Here is a 23,792-nt window from a genome sequence, read left to right as displayed (position 1 = left end):
GGCAGATATTTTCGAATCAACCTTCGGGGAACGAACGATTTGTTTGTTGGTTGGTTTTGGAAATAGCAACTGGTCTGTGCTACCTAACGCGAAGCTGAATTTCCTCTCGGTTTATAGATTCCTCCCGGCAAAGCCAGAGAAGGTCAGAAATCGGGAAACGCCTGAGGAGTGGGAGAAAACATCTCTTTGATTTCTGTAGCCCCGTCAACCAAAAATGAGCATTTGCGCTGGTTACCCGCGCTACTTTTTGGCCTCGTTGGTTATTGATGGCTCTTCCGTGAATGAATGTGGCTATTAACTTTGTCAAGGGTTTATTTAGCCTCTTAATTCAGAAGAAATATTTGCTTTTAAGCAGTTTTCCTTTTAAAAAAGCATCTTTGATGTATAGGCTCTGCGTCCTGGCCCTGTAGCTGTCTCCTGGGGTAGTTAGTGAAACGGGAGGAAATTGCAACCGCGCGGGTTTGAGGTTCCAAGGTGTATTTTTAAAATGCAGCTAAGTGGGGTTTTTTTAAACAAACCAAATAACGCTTTGTATTTATGTGGCATCGCGTTTCTGTTCGGGGAATGATTTATTTCAGGCGCACGTGGGTGAAAATACAATGGATTCCCTCGGATCGCACAGGGTATTTCTCGGGTAGAAATCAGTTCGGAAAACCAGCCCCCGACCCCTTTAAAAAATGTTCTGATGCTGACATCTGACAACCAGCCCCCACCACAAACCCAGAGGAAGGAATCGCTCCTCCACCGTGTCCGTGTGAACCGAGCAGGGGCGGAAACACCCGCAACTCGACAAATTAATGGCCTGATGGACCGAGGGAGACTTTTGTGGCGGGACAAAGGAAATGCGTCTTAACGAAAAGGGAGATCTGCATAAAGACAATGAGCCGGCGCTGGGGTCCGCCCAGCCCCTATTGTGCGGGCTGAAAGCTGGACACGTGTATGGGTATGTCTGGGGGGGGGCGGGGGGCAGACCACACGCCTGGCTGGCTGGGCGTCCTGTGTCAGCACCATGGACAGCTCCCCCTCCGTTGGCAGTCACTCCCTGGGCTTTGTTATGCTAAGCAGCACACCGGTGGCAACGGAGGGTCAACTGACGCCAGCCACTGCGCGGTGGGAAGCCAGCGCTCAGCCGGGCCCCCTTCCCCGAAGCTGCTAGATTAAAAGGTTGCAGCATCTCCGAGGTGCGGGGAGGTCCCGCGGCTTGGTGCGGAGGGGTGAGAGGGAGCTGTTTTCTTTCTGCCCAGGCGATCCGAGTCCACCAAGTTCTCCTGAAGTTAGCCCGGCTCGGTCCTTCCTCGCCCAGCCCCGAGATGCTGCTGGAAAGAGTCCGAGCTAGTTCCGAGAAGGCAGCTGAGATCTGCCCCTTCAGCCGGACCCCAGGTAAGAGTCTCTCTCTCCTTTTCTTCCCAATACTGGACAGCAGAAACATCCCCCCCCCCTCCCCGCTGTTCAACTGTCCGTGACACTGGCGTGGTGGTCAGGAAATCCCACCCCACTCCGCCGTGAAATGGGTCAACTGGACGAGCAATGTCACCTTGTTCTCAGGAGGCGCTAGTTAAGATAAATTGCAGAGGGGAGGTCTCAGTTTGAAATAACAGAGTGCTGGGGGGTGGAGGGGGGAGAAACCCCTTTACATGTAACCAGGAGAGCAGGTGTTTGTAACATGTGGCTCGTAGATCTCTAGGGTGGCTACACCACACTGTCAGTGGCTTTCAGGGCTTGGGTCCCAGGCGCCTGGCTGCTTTAGGCTGGTAATATTTGGTGTGGCTTTTACATCATCAACTTGCCGGACCATTTGGCAGATTTTTCCTTGCCTAGAGCTGTGTTCCCAAGTGTTACCGTCCGAGGTGGGGAGGGAATAGATCCACTGCAGGCGGCATCTCCTGCTGGCTTTCTGCAAACAACGTTTAAAAAGGAAACAAAACGAAAAGAAAAGAAAATGTGTGCTGGGGAGGTGGAGGGGGGGAGCCTCGCTCGCTGTGTGGGGCTTCGCCCGCCACAGACGTTAGGAATGGCTAATGAGCGGTATTGTTAGGGGCTGTTCTGGACAGCTGTAGAGCGCGTGTCTGACCTGGGCTGTCCCAGCTCCTCCATCACTCACTGCTGTCATCTGCCAGAGACCCGCAGCCGCCCGCTCCTCCCCTAAGCCTCAGGCCCTTCTCCAGCCGGGCTCTTCCCCGGGGATGCACAGGTGAGCCACCTGTGCCCGCCGCTCTGGGGTGTCAGCGCGCTCAGAGCATTGGTCCCCAGCGCCTACCCCAAGCTGCGGGCAAGCCCGGCCTGGATGCTGCTGCATGCGGGGGCTATTCCCGGGGACATTTCCACTCCCACCTTCCCAGCCGGGATAGGCGAGAGCCCACCTCATTGCAGTGCGCGGGAGAGGTCTGAGATCCACTCACATGGGAGCAGGATCGGGCCTGTCCACTCCAAAGTACAGCGCTGGCGAGAAAGAGCCACGTGTTAGGATAAACTCGATTTATGAACACACCTCGCTTTGCTAACAGCTGTGACCCAGCTGATGCTGTTCATCAGGTGGCACCTCTGCCCCGGGATGACTCGAGTATCTATTAACTAGGAAGACAAAACCCCCTATTCTTCTGGAGTGAGAGAAATCAGACCACATTTGCCTTTACATGAACTAGCCTGCCCGCTCTGAATAGGCAGCGCAGGGTTGGAGACAGCCGGATGCAGTGTATTATTATTCATATCTTAGCTGGGGGAGAAGATCATAGAATAAGTAAGCAGCTAAAATGGTAAAACAAGCAGCTAAACTCTGTCTAGTCGATCTCGTCTGTCCTCTCCTCACACATACCCCGCACACTCGCAGCCAATATGGCATTCAATCTATTTCACAGGCTTCCCTTATTTATCGGTTCGGTTAAAAACGGTCTCGTCCTTTAATAAATACCCAGCCGAGCTCCGATGCGTCCCCGCTCCAGCCATGCCCCTTTACATGGATTATCACTCCCCAGGGCACCGAGACGGAAATCTAGCCGAACCCCGGCCGCTTAGCTCGTTAACAGGCGCATTGGGGCTGAGTTTTAACAAAAGGGTTTGGAGATTTGTTCGGGTCCGTTTCTATTGGAAGAAGGTTCCTCAATAGGAGAAGTGGAATTCGAAGGGAAATCTTGTCAGGCCTAAGGGTTGGTGTTTTTTTTTAATGTAGACACTTCAATCCAGCCCTGTCCCTGGACATGTTTGGACATAGCAAGAAGAAAACCTGCCTGACTGGAGAGTAAATAATCCAGGGAAATCCAGTTGATTTTTGCCGATTTCTCATCTGTTCATTTGGGTAATTAACTCTTACACTCAGGGGAATCTCTCTAGTTTTGTAACCTTTTAAACTCCTTCTTCCACTGAGTCTAACGGGGATTTGACTCCAAGTAGCCCGATAGCTGCAGTGTCCTTCCCGAAGAAGTTAGTGTACTCGCTAGCCTGGATGGCATGGGACTGAAAGGGAAGCGCGGGTGAAATCCAGCAGGAATGTCCATGTTTAAAAGGAGCGGACTAAGATCTCTATATTACTTTCGTTTCTGCTTTCAGATAATATCCTTGTCTCTCTCCCGCCACCCTGGACTCTATTTTTCCCGTTACTGAAACAGACTAATCTGGAATTTTAATCCTAAAAAATGTACTTCCTATACGATGCTTTGTTAATTAGAGGGGGGGGGGGGGAGAGAATCACAGATGCACCGGAGAATGGAGATGTTAAGAAATCCATTGCTGCAAACATTCTTTGCTGGTGCTTTATTAACAGAGAAGCCCTTTTAGACGAGAAATAAAATGGGGGTTTCCTGTATAAACAGTGACAAATATTGTAGCGTTTCAGGGGTGCATCCAGAGTAAACCGCTAGCGGATTAAAATAGCATTGGCACTCCTTCCGAACAGCTTGCAACCTGCAAAACCACTCGATTGGGTTTGGTTATTTGGTGTAAATCAAGAGGATACGACTGATCTAAAACATTCATCGATGCCGTGTGATTGTGTGGGCGGGAGCCCAGTTCCTCGCAGAGCGGACAGTCTGTTACCCCCAGGGAAGAGCAAGGGAATTCCTGGGCTGGGGCTTTGTCGGATGCTAGAAAATCAGAGATCCCGGGCAGAAAAACCCTGATCCTCCCCTTCCAGATGAATCCATAAACCAGGAGCATACGATGCCCCCCCTCCAGACAATTCCAGAGCCCTGCACTTGTGGGAGATGCTAGTGCAACGCAAGATCCTAACAACAAAAAGTACAGCCCTCATCCCTCCCAGGTAAACCCCACGCCTGGGAGCCAGAAAGCCCAACGAATACAGTTCCAGAGCCTGCAGTTAGCCGCAGGGGAAATGCTGCTAATGCAATACCCGATGCTCCAGACCTAAAAGTCTGTCCCTTCCAGCACAGCTAAACCCACATGCCTTGGCTCCAGGATGGTTAATATCATTCCAGACCACTCATCCCTAGTTTAGGCATGGAAAGAATAACAACGCACTCCTTTGTGTGGGTGTGAATTGGGCTTTAAGAAACTGGGTGGATGCAAAAGCAGATCACACCCACCCACCCCTTACCCCCGGCTCTTTGATAAAAAGCTAAATTTATCTATAGCTCTAGATTATACCACATGCCCTTTCTATCACTCCTCGGCCATAAGTGTTTCGCATTTGATACCATTAGTGTCGCCCGGCTCCCTCAGAGAAGGCGATCAATAGGACATAAAATTATTATTAAAGCTTAAAAGTTGGAAATAACATTGAAGCATCGCACACCTTTCACCAAAATGCGTTTCATATCCTCGGAAAATGCAGGCAAATGGGGCATTGATTTTGAATTCATCTGCAGGGTACAGCAGGAGCACTACTCTTGATTTCCCCAGACACCTTTTGCCTCTAAAGATCAGTGTCAATAAAATTTATCAGGGTGTTGCCGCACTTAACATTTTATTGAGCTGCCGAGCTCGCCCAAAGTAAACAGTTGTCTTAAACAAAAAAAGTGGGGGCCACTGGACACCCTTATTAGAAAGGCTTCCTCTGTTCCCCACGCCAGGGCAATGTTAGACTGGCTTGGCCAAGTCCTGGGCTCCTGTGACACGGTGGGAAGTGGGAGGAGAAAGGGACAGCTTTCTCTAGCAATTCTGCCTACAGCTGCTCCCAAAAGTCCAAGCGTGGCAGGCCACGTTGCAAGCTCAGAGTCAAGGGAGCTGGTCCATGCAACTCCCGAAGAGCTTGGTTTGCCGCGGAGCCAATGGGCGCCTTTCCATGGGGTTTTGGATGAGGTTCCGAACGAAAGGGCTCCGCTTTAAAGGGGGGAATCGAATTTTTCGGGGAGTAAGGGGGAAATAGATGCATAGAAATAATTATAAAAATCAGATTCCTATGGACTCAACTCCCCCCATCCCCACTTGTCCCTCTGAGACCAACGTGGTCCGAAAGAAGAGGCGAGTTAATCCTCCCAATAGGGAGTTCCTATGAATTAACGATCTGGCCCATTACTTTCAACCTTGGGACTGGTTTTGGTTTTTCCCCCGCCCCCGCCTTGCCTTCCTGGGCAAAACCCTCTTCCTTAAAAAGCGAGGTTGTTTCACAGCTAGGAAGGGCGGCGGGATGCTCGCGGAGAAGAAGCTTGGGCAATATTTTGGCATTATTGAGGGCAGCCCCTTTACATCCCGACCCTGTGCCCTGGGTCCTAGGACTGATGCGCGGGGTCAAGCCCAGTTTGGAGGGCGTGTGGATCTGTGTGGATTTTCCTACCCGCTGCCTGGCAGCGAAGAGCGCAGGAGCCCATGTGCTCCAGCCAGCGAGGGCTGAGCCGAAGCGCCTGTGCGCTGAGCTGGGGTATCCTCCTTCCTGGGGGAGACGTGAGCTTTCCGAGCGGCCCAGGAGACATTTAGCTCTTCCCCCCACCCCATCAAACAATGCGGTTTCCTTTGCGGGTGACTGTAGAAATATCTTCCACATGGGACAGGAGAGGAACTCAGGGGAATGTCACTAGGGTATTTGCTAAGTGAGCGGGGGGTAAATAAATACAAAAGCAACGCATTTTCCGGGGTGTGTGTGTGTCTTAATTTGATACTTCCAGATTCGATGGGACCCCCCGCCCCCAAATCCCAGCTTCACCTGGGACGTAGGCCCCGGCCTTTGCGTTCGCTGTTTCTTCGGTAAGGAAAGGGATGGCTGTTGTGCTAACAAACTGCAGGCGGCTGTAAATTGCTTTCTGAAAAACGGAATCGACTAATCTCAGCGCTGCTTCCCCTTTCTCCATTTGCTCCCCACTTCCTGCTCACGCCTCTGCCCGCGAACCCACTGAGACAACCACAGGGCCCAGCAAAGCGAGCGTCGGATAAAACAATCACTGGGAAGCCCCATTGAAGTATTTTCAACGACGATCAGGCCGTATGCATTATTTCCCCCCTGCACACGTAAAAATGACGAATGGTTCCCTTTGCCTCCGCCTGCCCCTGGAGCCCAGTTGAGACCTGCAGCCTCCCACTAGCTGGCGGTGATGATATTCCATCCTCCTTTGCATGGGATGAACTTTAAGTCAGCAGGGTTACTCCTCAGCCCTGTGTGCAACTCCCTCTTCTGCACTGCAAGCGCACGACACCTCCAGCGGGGTGTGGGTGTGTGTTGTGTGGACCCTGGATGGACTTGGAGGGTTCTGTGCAGAGCTGGCATATGGTCCGCTGCTTCGGGCTTGCTTGGGGAGCACAGGGAGCGCCGGAGAGGGGAGAGGGCGGGCAGACCCGGGCCACGTTTGGCTCTGAGACCCCGGAGTGGGCTGCAGCGCCCCATTTGTGCAGAGTTTGTGGCGGAAGGCGATGCAAGATGGATGCTCTTAAGGAACTGAGCGCGGGCAAGGACTGCTCCAATACAGAGATGCTCTTCGCTTTGCTGGCACAGAATGAGGACGTGCGCAAAGGTACAGGGCTTTTGGGGGGTTGGGGGGGGAGCCGGCTTCTCAATGGGTCTGCAGACAGGTGATGGTTCTAGGGGATCTGAGAACAGGTGCAGCTGGCAAGATCTCAGTGCATTGCGCAGGGTAGGAAGAGGGGTCAGTGCAAATGCGCACCCCTGGATTTGTACGATTAATTATTACTAATTATGACCTCGTTTATTTGAATGCACTTTTTTTTTGTTGGCGCCTCTGAACTTCTGACTCAACCGTAGGAGCAGGAGAAATGGAGAGCAGCCCCTCCGCCATTTATTTATTACACATCGAGTTAATTGTACGTCTGTCGTCATAAATCAGGGGAGACTTTTGCTGAAAAAACGCAAAACAGCCTAAGGCGAATTAATGGTAGAAAGAACTGCATGAAAATATCATTTATCTGTAGTACCGGGCGCCCACCCATAATATTTCGGCTGCCCTGGACCAGCTCCTTGCAAATGACTCCGGCGCCCGCGGTAGAAATATGTCCCTTGCCTCGATTGATCACCGCTCCGCCCGGCAGGGATCGGTCTGACACTTCTCGGGGTGCTCTGCGGGGAGAGCCGCATTGAGAGCGGAGCGCTGCAAAATCCAACCCCGGGAGGCAAACGAAATCTCCCCCCGCGAGTTCGCCCCAAATGAGGCGCGACCGGCCCTGCTGCGATCAGTCCGGTGGCTGGGGGAGCATCTCGTCCCCCTTAGCGCGGGGAGTCCCTGCGCCCTGAAATGGTTTGATCGTTTCTCTCGGGTGCCCTGCGGTTTCTTATCGCAGTAATGCCCGGGCTTATCGCTCAGCGGGCGAGGGATTAGGCGGGGCAGGAGAAGGGACAGGGAGGTATCCCTAACATATGTTTTAGCTGCTGCTTCTTTATAAAAGCAAGACACGCGTGAGGCCTTCCCTACCGCCTAGAGCCTGGCCTCTTTCCTTATCTGTTTCACCAGCAATTCGGAGTCACCGCGGCCCCCTCTCCGATAGCTCAGCGCATCTTTTATGTCTGAACAGGCCCGATTTTCCCTCCCGTCCTTATCTAGGCAAAAATTCTCAGGAAGCTTGACTGAGGGTTTTGCCTGAGAAAATTTTTCAGGATCGGGTCCAAAGTCTTGGGATCTTGAAATTAACTATCCCTGAGCTGGCGAACTGTGTTGCAGCTTTGACTGGTTTTTCTGCTTGATTGTTAAATAGCAACGAACATTTTACTCGCTGGGTGTTGATAGTTCATGCACTTTATTCAAAGTCTTATTGACACCGTGAGGGGGAAGAGAAGACAATTGGGTACCAGTTCCTGGGACACAAGTACAGTGGGTAGAAAGTCGCCACATAAGCACTTTGAAAAGGGGCCTTAAAATAAATCGGAGCGAGAAACCCCAGATTTACATTTTCTTTCCAAAAAAAGAGTCAGGTCTCAAGAATGAACAGCGCCTTTCCCAGCAACGGAGCGGAAAAGTATTTTGTCCCTAAACAAATTAATAATTGATGACACCTGCCTGCCCAGAGCACCGAGAAGACGGTCCTACATTATTTTTGAGCTTGGACTAGATGACCTCCTGAGGTTTCTTCCAACCCTAATCTTCTATGATTGCCCAAAAGAGTTGATTTTAAAGGTATAATTCGGTTCCCTGGCCAGAAGGCTGCTGGCTGAGATCAGGGGAGTACAAGGAGCAGGGTCAGAATAAAACGGCTCAGCTTGCAGGCTCGTTTTCCTAAGGGGGCTGTTCGCCCAACCTGTGCAATTCTGTCCCTTACTCAAATCATTTTTGAAACACCCTTTAAAAGCACTGCAGGGCACCAGGGCTTTGCATTAGGGCCCTAACTCTAATGCACATTGTGAAGGGAAAACAACACGTCTGGTCTTTTCACGATGCGGGCTAAACAGTGTTTTATTCCCCGGGCTAATGATAGCCGGGTAAAGGGAGGTATTTTGGTGCCACCCCTGTTTCCTTGATTTGACCCTCTTCCGAACTAAAACACACATTGGCACAGGTGTATAAAGTTAGATCGCTGGTTATTAGAGGCAACAGCCCAGGACTGGATTGTGCAGATGAGACCTGAAAAGGCGAGATCTCGGTTTGAATACAGCCCCAGAATAAAGGGGGACACAAAAAGGCAGACAACCCCCCCACCCGCCCCCCTTTACTCCTGCACCCGGCTCAGGTCTAAGCCAGAGGAACCCCATTTATCGCTCCCCCGCCGCTGAGGAGAGGATCAGTATGAAAGCAGGGCATTAAAGTTTTAGTAGAGGCTCACAATGCAAACAAAAGCTAGATGCCGCTTCGGGCGCAGGGCTGGGGCGTGGGGCGAGGCTGGCGGATAAATAATTGAGCAGAGAGCTCGCTACCTGGGCTTCTTGAACAGCCGGCTGGGCTAGCGCCCAGCCTCTCTCTTCGCCCCCAACCCCCCAGCTCCTTGCCAGGTTCGCCCCGGGGACCTGCCTTGTTCACCGAGAACGAGCGAAAATCGCCTCTTCGTTTTCAAGTCACTTGGGTACCTCTTTGAGGAGGCTTTGCTAGTTCTTCAAAGGTCACCCCCAGCTTAGGTCCCAGGTGCCCATCCCGGCAGGGTAGACCCACGATCAGAGCGAATCTAACCGAAAAAAGAGTCCAGGCAGAAATCCATCTTCACCCCCCAGCCCCCAGCGAAAGGCCGAATGGATTGTTAGACTTTGAGCAACCGGCCCAAGAGCCAGCGACTGGGGGGGGGGGGGGTGTTGCAAATGCACTTTCTTTTCTCCCCAAATTCGTTCCCCGGTGAATGTTTTAATGCCCAGCCCGGCTCTTGTCTGAGACTAAAGGAAAGACACGTACTTCCTAGTCCTGGGCAATACGCGCAGGGGGAGAGGCCACTATTGAATCCTTACAGCCTGGCTAGCCCCAGGAAGCGTGGGTTCGCCCCAGCCCAGGGTGTAAGTCTATATGGATCCCACGTGTTGCCCTGTTAGCAGCGTCACATGCAATACACCCAGGGTATGGCCTACGGGCAGCGTTTGCCACGTGCGAGCACCTGTTCGTGGCCCCTGTCCCTGCTGCAAAGCGGCAAACTTTATTCCGCTCTGGTGATGCCCCCCTTGTTTCTGGCTGCCGGGAACTTGCCTCCCGAGAGCAGAACCTTTCCGAAGCAGTAGGGGTCGCTACACCCTGTTGGGGTGTATATACTATCTATTATATATTAATTATCCTTCTGCTCAGAAGACAAACGTTTATTTATATTTTCAAGACGTGGGTCGGTGACTGTGGAGACCAAACAATTGGATCGCCATCGTTGTAGTGTCAAGTATCAGAGGGGTAGCCGTGTTAGTCTGAATCTGTAAAAAGCAACAGAGGGTCCTGTGGCACCTTTAAGACTAACAGAAGTATTGGGAGCATAAGCTTTTGTGGGTAAGAACCTCACTTCTGCATCTGAAGAAGTGAGGTTCTTACCCACGAAAGCTTATGCTCCCAATACTTCTGTTAGTCTTAAAGGTGCCACAGGACCCTCTGTTGCTTTTTGTAGTGTCAGTGGCTGCCCTGGGGTCAGGTATCAGATCACCCCGGAAATAGTCCTCAGGGCAGGATGGTTGGATGGACCATGACAACATTCGGTTATCGCTGGCAAATAAAGCGCAACCTTTGCTCGCCCATTTCTTTAAAAAGGGGGTGACATTTCACAGAGCCACTGCATTGACTCTCGTATGAAACCAGACACCCCAACCCTCGGGGAAAAGTGGTTTTAATAAACACTGTTTGTACCTTTCCCCGTGTGTATTGCACAGGCTGGTCTCACGCATGCACACGTACAGACTTGTCTCTCTGGAAAATATGAAACACTTTATAGACCAGTATTGGCTTGTGCAGGAGGTCAGACTAGAGGGTGGTCAGTTCTGGTCTTAAATCTCAGACTCGCCCAAGTACATGCACACGGTTTGTGTTCGTACTTCGGGATCTGTTTGTCCCAAGGCCCGGGGAGCTCAGCGTGCAGTGCAAAGGGTCTTTACTGAGAACCGGCGGCCAATCTGGGAATGAATTTATTTCTTTTCAGGAAGTACTTTAGATTCACCAAGAAAATTAAGACCGGGGATAAATCCACAATGAAGCCCAAAGCTCAGGACACGGACAAGTGTTGGCTGTCTCGGGGATCCCGGGGATTTTTCTGTTATACCGCGGCCTAGCCCGTTTATTCCTAAAAAGTTCAACCGGCAGCATCCCTCGTGCAGCTAGTCACTGGGACCAGCAATTTCCTGGCGCTGAAATTAACCCCGGTGCCCACGTGATCCCCCCCCCCTAAAACTGACACCAGCGAGAGAAGCTGAAGTGACCCAGGTCTAAAAATAACCTGATTTAGTGAATTAAATCTCCTCTCTCTCCCCCCGCACCCCGCTTAGTTTGCAGCAGCCTTTACCGTTTTAATTGTCAGGCGTGATTTGGAGAGAGATCCAGGGTGGAGGGGGATTCCTGATTGGTTCGGGGGAAGGCTGTGACCAGGAATATTTGACTCAGGCCTAATTATAGGATTGGTAGCAGTGAGGGAGAGAGACGGGAGATGTGTGTAAAGATGGCAAACCCGGGGCTCCCGGGGTCAAACGCAGTTTAGATTTTTTTTCTTGGGGGGGCGACCTGAAGGGCTACAAACAACAATAAAAATGGGGGCTCTGCTCCCGCATGTAAACCCAGGGAGGACACTGCACCCTGAAGACACGTTTTAAGGACGTTTCCTCTCTCTCCTGGACTCACAATGCAACGTAAGGTTCTAGTCACTTAATAGGTGTGTGCGTGAGTGTGTGTGTGTGTACACACCCTGCAAGGCAGGAAATTAATTTCCACAAGGGTTTATATTAATTTAAGAGATTGTGTTTTGTCTTAGAAAATCAGATTAGACGGCAAGGAGCAGAAGGAAGCAATATTCTTTGGCTAGGAGACGGTGATTTGGGAGTCTTAAGCTTCCCCCCTCATCTCTCCCTCCCAGCCCCAGCTTGGGTCTTGGGGGTTAGACAGTAGCACCTTCTGTCTGACCTGAGCGTCCGCCAGCAGCGTGTGCGGAGGAGCTTAATTGGTGCTGGACAGTGGCTGAGAATATGGGATGCCAACCTTGGAGTCTAACGTTAGCTGGCAAGTTGTTTCTCTCTACTTGCAATGTCTTTGCTGTATTTTTAGGGAGGCGGGTGTCCGATGATCAATAATTGTAGGTGTGTTTCACGACATTTTTGCACATGGCTTATTTTGCAGGGGTGGGGGCGATATATTAGACAACACAACGAGCCTGTCAAATTATTGTTACTATGAATATTTCCCTGGGAATTTATTCCAAAAACACAACAACAACAACAACAACAAAACAAAAAAACCCAGGACTTTTTTTGGCCAGTGTAATTTGTACGGGTCGGTTTTGCGGCTGGTGGAAATGATGTTATTCTCTGGGCAGAAATAGAATCAAAATCTAATGAAGATAAAACTCGGTTTGCTGCTCTTCTGTTGAAATGACCAGGAGAGGACTCGATCTTCAGCCCGGCCGGAGGGCCAGCAATTGATTTCGGTTGCGGTAACATTTGTTTTTTGTTTGTTTTGTTTATTTGTTGACACTCCGCAAACGCTCACAGCAATGGGGATCCAAACGTGATGAAATCGGGCTCCGGCACCAACGGTTTTGCCTTGAAAAGGTTTCTCTTTTCCGACCGGCATTTGGGATTGTGTTCGGCTCACACAAAACGCAGCCGGGCTGGCTGGTCGCGCGTGTGTCCAGGACCCGGAGAAACCCACTGCGGCGCGTGTGCCTCCCACTCGAGATTTGCAATGTAACGGCGTTTCTCTTCTGCAATTCTGCAATCAGCCCGGCTCGGGGGGTTGTTTGTTTGTAAATGATTTTACCGGATCCGGAAGTTATACCTCCAAAATGCGGCTTCTGAAGCAGATCTAAAGCAACTGTTCATTCAAGGACATCACTAGAAATAATCAGGCGCCTCTTTTTCCCTCCTGAAATAGGAAATCAGAATGAATTCCAGCTCAGAGGCATTTGAACGCGTTTCTTTTCTGACACCCCCTTCCCCCCCCCGGGTATTTATTGTTAAAAGGCACTTTCAGCGTCTCTGGGTCTTGAATCATAAATCCCAGAATTTTACACACATCCCCCCACACACGCGTTGCATTTGCCATGTTTAAAACCAGCGTGGAATATCACGTGATCTAATGTGTAGGCTTTCCCGTCTCTATTTTTACTCCGGATGACCTGTGATGTGCTGTTGTCAACACCAAGCGATTGCGATTTATCGTTTCAATGTTTGTTTGTTCGGTTTTTTGCCCAGCACGAAATTGTTGCTGTAGTTTCTGGGCCCCAGGATGCGAGAGAGACACGGTGGGTGAGGTGAAACCTGCACCAGGTCTGAGGACGAGCTCGGTGCACGCTCCAAAACTCGTTTCTTTCCCAAGCAGAAGTTGGTCCTTGTCTCTCCAACATCAGGCAGCTGCATTGTGGGCTCTGGGCCTGCCATGGCTCGTGCTATGTAGGCGAATCCCAACCTTCACCCGCTGTGAAGTGTCTCCCATAGAACCGTGTTGTGCCTGGGTCTGAGAGCGGAGTTCATGCTCGCTGAAGGAGCCCGCTTGGCAAGCCCGAGCCCGAGAAACCGACCCAGGAAACGCGCCCGTGTCTGTGTGTGGACATAGAACGATTAGTCGGAGCTCCTTCCAGCAACTGGAGCTTAATTCATGCGCAGACGTTACCCCCAGATCCGATCCAATCCTGTTCCAACTGTCGCCTTCCCAGTGCGAGGGTGGGATCGGGCCCCCAGTTGCTCTAGAACTGAGATATTAAACCGCATAATTATGTCCTTTATCCCCCTCTCTCCCCTCCCAGAAATCCCGCTCTGCGCAGGCTGCAACCAACACATTGTGGACAGGTTCATCTTGAAGGTGCTGGATAGACACTGGCATAGCAAATGCCTGAAATGCAGCGATTGCCAGACCCAGCTGGCCGAGAAATGCTTCAGCAGAGGGGACAGCGTGTATTGCAAAGAGGACTTCTTCAAGTGAGTAAAACCAAACCAAACCAAGCACCCTTCGAGGAAGGGGTGTGCGTGTGTGTGTGGGACGTGGCAGAGATTTTTAGGGCCAGTACATTTGGGGGGGGGGGAGCGACTAGTCATCGGCAATGATTAATCGTAGCAGGGCCCCACATGGAGAGTGAATGGAGAAGTGGCGTGAGGGGTTTGTGGGGCATGGGGGGGGGTATTGTTTTGCCCTCCTAGGGGATGCTTAGAACTCCTCTGATTTGAACAGCGCTCCAGCCCGTCCACACATCCTACCGACTAGCGCTGGAAGCAGGCTTTCGCCCCTTAGAATAGATGGCTTCCTGGGAGATCATTGTTGCACCTGATAACTACAGTACCTGCGTGCAGAAAAGGACCGGGCGAATAAAGAGGAAATCAGAGGCTGTTTTTTTTTTTTTTTTAAGTTCAGTAAAGGAGGGGGGAGGGGGAAGAGACAGATTTGCCTTTCTGTCCCTCACGCCCGCAAATGGATTTCAGTAAAGTTGATTAAGTAACAGGGGAAATCTGCATCTCAGCCTGACTTGCTTTGCAGCGTTCTCCTGGCGGGGGCTCCGAGCAAACAGGCCCCTGCACAACCCCGGGCCTGGCGCTGCCCTCCTTGAGCTCAAAGCGGAGTTTTGCTGGGCCAAGAACCTCAGCGATCCGAAGCGAGACACTCCCCTGATATTGACACGCGCGGGCTCCGAATATCCTCCGCAGCAAAGCTTAAATCATCCCCCCAGGACAGGGGTCAGGCTCCAGATAGCCCGGGGAGAAACACGCACCAATAGAAGGCTAAGTCCTAACCTTGGATTTTTACATTTTAACTCAATCGATGATTTTATGTATTTGGTAGCAGCAAAACCAACCCCCCACACCCGTCACTCTTTTCCCGGGTTTATCTCAGTTGCAATAAGTAAAACTGGACTTGCAAATGTAAGACACGCGCCATTCCCGAGGTCAGAGCTCACCCAGCATTTGGGACCCCGCTGTGGTTTTTTCCCCCTCCAGATGTGGCATCCACATCAAAAAGGAAGTGAGCCCTTTCCTTTGTGACCCGCACTGGAACTAGAAACCATCCGCAATAAAGGCAAATACGGACTGAGAGTCGATTCTGGACCCCCCCCCCCCCGTTCGATACAGAATTAAACTCCCTGCCTGCTGGGACCCCCCCCCCCCAGGCGTTCAGACCCGCTTCCACGCCCGTTCTACCGAGCCAGCGTGTCCCCCGGGGACCAGGCGCGCCGCGTGTCCGGGCTTGGAACGCGTGGGGGGCGGTGCAGCTCCCGGGGCCCTTCCCTGGGCCCATATCTTTGTCTTGCTAAAACGCCAATGATCCAGGCCCCGGTTTGAACTTAAACCTGCCGGGCTTCCCCCCTCCCCTTCTGAGCTAAGAGCCCCCCGGCCCCAGCATATCCCTTGCCGTGTGAGCCCCTCGCTCGCCTCTCACACCGCAAAAGCGCCACTGGAGCCCAGGCGAGGCGAGGCAATAAGGTGCCACTCCTTGGAAGGCAGCTACCCCCCGCCCCAGCTGCAAGGCAGACCCCTCTCAGCTGCGGGCAGCAGCCGGGCAGGCTCTGGGTTCAGGGATCTCCCTTGCTCCAAGCAGATGCCTCGCTAAAAGCCCTCAATGCCCATCACCTGCTCAGGCAGAGCGCCCTTCCCAGGCAGCCACTGGGATTCCGGTGAGCCGGCCAGCCCCGCGGCAGGGCAGGAGTCCACTGTGACGCGATCCCGGATTCACTCCGAAAGAAAGTGAACACGGTAGGAACCGAGCAAGTCCGACCCGTCCCGTGACACAGAACCAGCAGCAGCTTCTGCCCCGGCCCAAGGGAATCTCTCTTTGCAGTTCGATCAATAGCGACTTTCTGTTGGATTTTTTTTTAAATAGGAGGTTTGGGACAAAATGTGCAGCCTGTCAGCAGGGGATCCCCCCGACCCAGGTGGTGAGAAGGGCCCAAGATTTTGTCTACCACCTGCACTGCTTCTCTTGCATCGTGTGTAAAAGGCAGCTGGCCACGGGGGACGAGTTCTACCTCATGGAGGACAGCCGGCTGGTCTGTAAAGGAGACTATGAGACCGCCAAGCAGAGAGGTAACTGGGCAAGTCAGCCTGGGATCGTCCTAGCTAGCACAGTGCTCCGGGGAATCTAGAAAGACGGGAGGTTGTTCCTGGCCTCCCACCCACCCCAATTCCTTCCCAGACAAGCTGGTAGATCAAGCAAGATTTAGTAACAGAGATGAGGGGAACTCGATAAAACGGAGTGATCTGCAGCTTAGCGTGTCTCCTTCAAACCATGGACTCAAGAAGACAAGGGGTTACACCCTTGCACTGCTCGGAGAGATTTCTTTTATTTTCCAAAATATAAAATCAGGGAGAGAACTAAGAACATAAGAATGGCCACACTGGGTTAGACCAAAGACCCATCTAGCCCAGAATCCTGTCTTCCGACAGTGGCCAATGCCAGGTGCCCCAGAGGGAATGAACCGAACCAGTAATCCATCCCCAGGCCCATTCCCAGCTTCTGGCAAACAGAGGCTAGGGACACCATCCCTGCCCATCCTGGCTAATAGCCATTGATGGACCTATCATCCATGAATTTATCTAGTTCTTTTATTAACCCTGTTATAATCCTGGCCTTCACAACCTCCTCTGGCAAGGAGTTCCACAGGTTGACCCGTGGGTTGTGTGAAAAAATACTTCCTTTTGGTTGTTTTAAACCTGCTAATTTCATTTGGTGCCCCTCTAGTTCTTGTGTTATGAGAACTAGGGAGTCACCAAACTAGGGGTCACTATTAGCCAATTATTAATTACTTTCTTCCGTCTCCTACCTTATAGCAAGTAAACCCTACTTGAGAATGCCCAGCACCGAAATAAATGAAAACACGTATTTCAGCTTGAAAAGGGTCTGTATGTTTGTATCTGGGTTTAGGATAGTTTTTTTTTGGGGGGGGGGGGGCATCCTGAGGCAAAACTTCTATTGACTTTATGGAGTTTTGCTTGAGTCACTGCAGGCTGGTGCTTTGACATGGAAGCTTGTGTTGCCATTGACTCCAACAGGGGCAGCAAGCAGATTGAGACATTGTTCTGCCAGGGGATCTCCTCCCGAGCTGGGAGCTCTCGGGGTCTCCAAGGACCACACGCGAAAGCGATATTTTGATTTTGAAATTCTTACTAAGCACCAGCCTATTCCGAACAAATGATCTTGTAAAGTCAGGTGAATTCATAGGATAATCATAGAAAACGCCTAAAATCTTCCCAATTTAGTAATCTTCCAGATTTCCAACGGGAAAGTAATAGCCAGATATTTCAACCTTCACTGGTTTAAAGAAAGCATTTTCCATTTTCTGTACAAGTGGTAATGTAAATCGGACAGCTCTCTACTGTGGTAACTATCCGTCTATATATCCTTCCATGCATCCAAAATTCAAACCCCATTCAAATTCAGACATTTCTAAGTATTAGCTATTTATAGAGCGCATATCATTGCTGAAAGAGAACACACAGTGGGGAATTTTACACACACACACACACACACACACACACACACACACACACACACACACGCAGTTTTGAGGTGGTTATTAGAGTTTCAGGTGCAGCTTTAGACCACATATTTGCTGATGCCCTAGAAAGCAGTTTGGCAGAGATCTGGGTAGCACAAAGCAACGTTAAAAATCTCTCCCTTTATAAGTATATTTGAGACTAACTGTGAACAATTCGGTTCTAGAATAACAAGAGGGGTTATTTAACCACAGAGTTAACGCTTCAGCCGTGTGTTATATACACACATCGCAGGTTGAGGGCCCAAGATAATGTGATCCCAATTAATGTGTCAGACCCCAAGGTGTTCGACAGGTGTTTTCGCATTCAGTCCTCCCTAAACTTGACTAGCAGATTAACCCGTTGGACCTTTTCCCGATTGCCCCAGGCAGGCTGGGGGTCTTCTGCGAGCCACTGATGTCCTGGGTCTCTCATACATCCCCCAGCAGGGGGGTTGAATGAACTGCACCGCTGTTACTTAATCTGATGACTGGAATTTGGGATTTCAGGGAGAATGTATTGCCCTTGTGTTCGGGTCGGCGCCCCTTAGTGGCGCCCGCTGGTCTGGGCGTTATGACAATCAGATCACACGCAATTCTGCACTGGGAACTCCAGCGCCACTTTGGTTTTGCGTACCACAGACACACACTCCCCAAGCTCGCCGCTGGGGGACCCTATTCATATTCTGCGAACAGTAGAGGGTCTGGAGGGGAAGAAAGCAGAACAGTGAAAAAAACCGGTGGGAATAATTCTCAGGCGGGGAGCGGAGAATGATTGTGAAATTCGACTCTCACTTTTAGAACGTGCGTCCATTCAGGCTAGTCACAGGCCCGATATTTGTAGCCCATTGAAGGTCAGAGTTGCTGTTCAGGGGATATTTCATAGCCTGGCTCATTCCAAAAACAAACAAACAAACAAACAAAAAAACCAAACCAGAGCGCGCATCTATTATTTTCTATCCCAGGAGAAGTTTTAATACTAATGAAGATTTGCTTCAACAGAGGAGCAATGACATGAAAAACTGCTTCTCTGTTTATAGGGTAAAACCAAGTGCTCCCCACATCATTGCACATGCAAGTCAAAAAGTTATTTATTCAGTAATTGTGTCTCAGCTTAATCGGTATCGCTTGCAGCGCCTTTCTTTATGGTTGTCTTTTATTTGTGTAATTTGAATAATATCTCTAGATCGACAATATTGCTTATTAAATGGCTACTTTCCCCTCCCGCGCTAAATTAACACAGGAGAATAACTATATTACCCCATGAAACCATAGTGGTTTTCGTTCTCATTTGATACGTTGCTTGTCCCTTAAATGTTGGCAAAGTGAGCACGGGTTTGTTTTCCCCTGGATTCCCCCCACCTCCAGGTCCAGACTAGTTTGAATGCGATCAAAGCCAACCAGGGCACGAAACCCCAGTTCCAGATTTTCACTCCTTGTCCTGAGCCATTCTTAAGGCGACTGTGACTCTCCGCTTGGCCAATAACGCGCTTTGTTTCTTGCCAACGTTTGCAGAGGCGGAGTCCACGGCAAAAAGACCCCGAACCACCATCACAGCCAAGCAGCTGGAAACCCTGAAAAACGCGTATAACAATTCCCCCAAACCTGCCAGGCACGTGAGGGAGCAGCTGTCCTCAGAGACCGGGCTGGATATGAGAGTCGTACAGGTGAGATGGGACAGCGGGAGCAACCCACGCAGGGGTCCCTCCTTAGAAAGCCAAGGGAGCCCCCCTCCCCCACCGATAAATCGCTCTTATTTGTAAGGATTCCTTCTATATACAGGTATTGACAACTATCCATTTTAGTTGGTCAGATTGGATCAAGAAAACAGCGTTTTTTAAATTATTAAACATCTATCTTGTGGTGGCCAATCTCTGTACAGACGCAGAGGAACGGCTAGTCCTTGTGCTTTCAGAATGGTTTCAACACACGCACACACACACACACACACACACACACACACACACACACACACACACACACACACACACACACACACACGTCAGAGCATATTTGCTACGCTGGGTGAAATGCTCCGAAATTGGATTTTTATAATGTGGGTCAAAAAATTTGAAGTGTTGACCAAAAAACTGGGGGTAAAAAAAAAACAAAAAACAATTTTCGCAGATCCGCGCCTTCAACCCCTTCCCCTCTTGTTTTCTTAAAAAGACCGGTTCTAAAGCTGGCAAAAATTATTCACGTTTTGCAACGTAAACAACAAAAAACATCGACATTTTGAATTTTGACAAAGAAAAACCTTGAAATAATTATTCAGTGAAAGTTTCACAATTTCCTCCCATTTGGGGGGCAGATCTAATATTTGTACCTGATCTCTGTGCTTCTAGCTAGTCAAAGGCTCTGGTCCCCCAGTGCACCGGACTCACAGGGGCTTCCCTTGATTTCAGTGGGACGCTGTGCTGGTACAGTGGTATTTCCCTGTGGCATGAATAGCTCGAAGAGCCGGTTGAAAGTTTTTGTCCTATGAAGAGTTTTATCCATTGAAAAAAGGTGTTTCATTGAAAACCAATTTTTATATGAAAAAAATGCATTCGATGCAAATATTAAAATTGTCATGCCTCTCTCTCCCTCCCTCCCCCTGCCAATACTTTTCTCTAGAAAACTAGAAACTTCTCAAGTTGTTCCTTTAACCTCCTTTGTTTCGTTGGGCAGGTGTGGTTCCAGAACAGAAGGGCTAAGGAAAAAAGACTAAAGAAAGACGCTGGGAGGCAGAGATGGGGCCAGTATTTTAGGAATATGAAAAGATCCCGGGGGAATTCAAAATCTGACAAGGACAGTATCCAGGAGGAAGGCCCAGACAGTGATGCTGAGGTCTCCTTTACAGGTAAGAGGAAGAAGGTGCATGCTCTGGTTGGCACTACTGGTATGCTGCGGCGATCACAGGAGTGTAATTCAAGGCTTGAGCGAGATTTCAGGGTGCATAGGCCTCATACTATCCCCCTGGACAGGGGTCAATTTCACCCCAAGTGCATTTTTCACCCAGCCTTCTTCCAAGCAAAGCTGTTGGTTTTGCATCACAGTTTCATTTCATTCTTTAAATACCATTTGCTTGCTAAGCATTTCCTGCCATAAAATAATCAAAGAAAACAAATGCCCAATACAGGTGAATTAAACTGGGAACATAAACACAAATACGTGTCAGCAAGAACTGGAGCAACCCATGACTGAGTCTGCATTCTGCTAAGTAACTTATCTCCACTGTTTCAGAGTAACAGCCGTGTTAGTCTGTATCCGCAAAAAGAAGAACAGGAGTACTTGTGGCACCTTAGAGACTAACAAATTTATTAGAGCATAAGCTTTCGTGCATCCGAAGAAGTGGGCTGTAGTCCACGAAAGCTTATGCTCTAATAAATTTGTTAGTCTCTAAGGTGCCACAAGTACTCCTGTTCTTCTTTTATCTCCACTGTGACTGCAGTGAGTGATTTAGAACTCCTCAGGGCAGGAGACAATTTGGACTCAATTGCATTTGAGAAACTAAAGGTGGAAGCTGTTTTTTTTTAAAACGGTGTCACATTTGAAACCATCAAAGGAAAAACCTGAAGAATGTCACTCTGGATTTGTCTGGGCAAGTGACCTCTGACATTAAAGGAACACTTTTCTTTGATGAACTTTATAAATGACAAAGATTTAAAAGCAAAAAAGTCCAGAACGATTGATCAGAATGTTTATATTGCAAATATTGATAGGAGAGTCTCTGCAACCCATTGGATTGTTTCTGGGGTATTCATATTCCATGAGTTATGTTCTGGAAGTGTTTTTATTTCAACAATTTTTGGGAGGTGGGGATTATTCCACTGAATTATTTTGGGGGTATTTTTTATTTTATCTCCTTGTTTTGGGCTGTTGCTCTCATAGGGTTTCAAGCTTCTTTGGAGGAGAGATGTCACTCTGTCATCTGTATTGACAGATCTTCCCTCAAGATGCAATAGAGCACTTAACCACATGCTTAACTTTAAGCAAGAGTAGTTGCCCTTGACTTCAAAAGTGTTATCCGGTTGTTCAGTGCTTGCTCAGTACCATAGACACCTCGTCTTCATGGCATTTCTTAGCACAGCAATCAGTTAACTGCTCCTTGCTGTGATTCTGCCAATATGAGGTACCGAGATGGGCCCATTACCATAGAGTTCAAGAACCTCGCAATGCCAAAAGTAGTTTTGAGCCAAAAATATCAAGACTTTCCATTCTGAAAATATTGAAATGTGAGGTTTTGACATTTTCAACATGTTTTTTTCCAATTTTTCAAAATAAAATGTTGAAGTCAATCTAGTTTTGTGAAAAAGTTTGGTTTTGTCAAAACAGCATTTTCCAATGGAAAACTCTTTAGATGAAAAATGTTCACTCAGGTTTATGTATAAATCTTATTTTAAATTTCAGCTTGTCTATTGATTCCCTACATTGTATTAAATTTTCATGCCTGGTCCCTCATGGTCTTATGCAGCATCATTAGTCTATATGAATATCCCATTACACAGTAACTAAAAGTATTAAACACAACTATTGATAAGTTTAAGATATGCAGGTTGATATCCTAGATAAGAGAGTCATTCTCAGTTTTTATGACGGGTCCAATAAATGCAGATATAATTTTGCTGGTAACTAGAAAATATTTTTCATTTTCAAAAATGTTTTTAAGTGATCCAAATACACGCCATTAACCTATTTCTGATCACCCAAAAAACATTGCAATTTTAATTCCTTTTCCTAAGTAATGGATGGTTTTCCTTTAGATCATTCCCTTCTATCAGTGAGTATCATGGTAGCTCCTGAAATGATAGTGAAAATAGAGATAAATATAAGTAACGAGGCCATAATAATAATTAATAAAAGGAACACAGAACAATAGAAAGAGGCAGATCTCAAGAGCCTAGGCTCACTTCTCCCTTAAAGGATGTTTTTTTTAAAAATAAGTTTATTTCTTAGTATCTACATTTCATACATGTTTTTAAAAGTCCAAGTGAATTAGACTCCTGCCCCCATGATAAAAAAAAATCCCATTGTCTTGGCTGAGTTCCAGCCATAGATAAAAACAGAGGTAATAAGGAATTAAGAAATGGCAAGACCAACATAGCATTGAAAAGCTATGCAAAACATGCAAGTCCTCTTTCTCTCTCGCCATACACACCCATCTAATCTATCTATATATCCATCCATGGGTTTTAGAGTTCCACAGCATTCAAGGTTTCTGATCAGATTGTCTCCAGCTAGTTTGCTTTCCCAATAAATCAAGCCCGTTTCCCTTTCAGATGAGCCCTCTATGTCAGAAATGAGTCACTCCAATGGGATTTACAGCAACCTAAATGAAGCTTCTCCTGCTTTGGGGAGACAAGCTGGGACCAACGGGAGCTTCTCTTTGGAACATAGTGGCATTCCTGCTCAGGACCAGTACCACGACCTCAGATCCAACAGCCCCTACGGGATACCCCAATCACCAGCTTCTTTGCAGGCATTGCCAGGCCACCAACCTTTAATCTCAAGCTTGGTTTATCCAGACAACGGTTTAGGCATCATAGCTCAAGGTGGACAAGGCGTGCCCCAGCCAATGAGAGTCTTAGGTGGGAATGGACCCAGTTCTGATCTCTCCACGGGGAGCAGCGGAGGGTATCCAGACTTCCCTGCCAGCCCTGCCTCCTGGTTAGATGAAGTTGATCATGCCCAGTTTTGATACAGGACCCACCACAATGTGGGGAAAAGCATCATCTACTGTTGAGAATAAAATATGGGGCAAAAAATGACTTCTGAGGAAAAAGTAAGAGAGTTACATGGAGAAAGAAAGGCAAATGTGCTCAAGAGGTTGGCCAGCCGTGGCTTCGCAAGACAATTGACCAAGGAATCATGTCAGAGTGACTGGCTTAAGAAAAGTCCAAGTGAAACTGCTCAGTGTGTCTACAGAACACTCCGGAACACCAAGACTCGTGCTTTACAGAGCTGATAACGTATTTTGTTTTCTGTTGTCAGTTCATTCTCCAAAGCAATGACTTGCTTCATCACTTACTTACCCCACAAGCTTTTTTAAAAATAAAGATCTCATCCATTGTAAAAGAAGCGACAATGTTTATATTTCTACAGGAGAAAGGTGAACAATGAATAATCTCTTCACAAATTCATGGTAGAAAACCATGTACCTATTTCTCTGTTCTTCCAACAGGTTAAAAAAAAAAGCAGTGACAGAGTAAGGCTTTTTTGTTTTATTTTTGAATTTATATTAGCTTTTCTAAATTTAAATGGTCTTTAATATGCCAATCATTTATTAATAATCACATTTTCCTTTATACTATGAGGACCATGTGTTAACTTTGCTTTTCACCTTTTTAATTTGTAGATTGCTAGCTTTATTCTTT

At 48.7% G+C, this 23,792-nt stretch overlaps 1 protein-coding gene across 2 annotated transcripts; it reads left to right on the top strand.

Annotated features, from left to right (window-relative positions):
* Nucleotides 1-1,310: 1,310 nt before the first annotated feature.
* On the top strand, nucleotides 1,311-23,530 carry LHX3 (LIM homeobox 3). Of its 2 annotated transcripts, none has more exons than XM_054007786.1 (6): nucleotides 1,311-1,380; nucleotides 13,723-13,894; nucleotides 15,786-15,988; nucleotides 18,952-19,103; nucleotides 20,107-20,278; nucleotides 22,698-23,530. In XM_054007786.1, the coding sequence occupies exons 1-6, from the start codon at nucleotides 1,311-1,313 to the stop codon at nucleotides 23,114-23,116; spliced, it is 1,188 nt and encodes a 395-aa protein (XP_053863761.1). In that variant the 3' UTR covers nucleotides 23,117-23,530. The 2 variants fall into 2 exon arrangements, with proteins under 2 accessions (XP_053863761.1, XP_053863760.1); XM_054007785.1 differs by lacking the exon at nucleotides 1,311-1,380 and adding an exon at nucleotides 6,785-6,893.
* Nucleotides 23,531-23,792: the final 262 nt, after the last annotated feature.

This window comes from Malaclemys terrapin, chromosome 17 (genome assembly GCF_027887155.1).
Source record: "Malaclemys terrapin pileata isolate rMalTer1 chromosome 17, rMalTer1.hap1, whole genome shotgun sequence".
Classification (NCBI taxonomy): Eukaryota; Metazoa; Chordata; order Testudines; family Emydidae; genus Malaclemys; species Malaclemys terrapin.
Note: the sequence above shows the minus strand (reverse complement) of the source record. Positions and strands in the feature narration are given on the sequence as shown.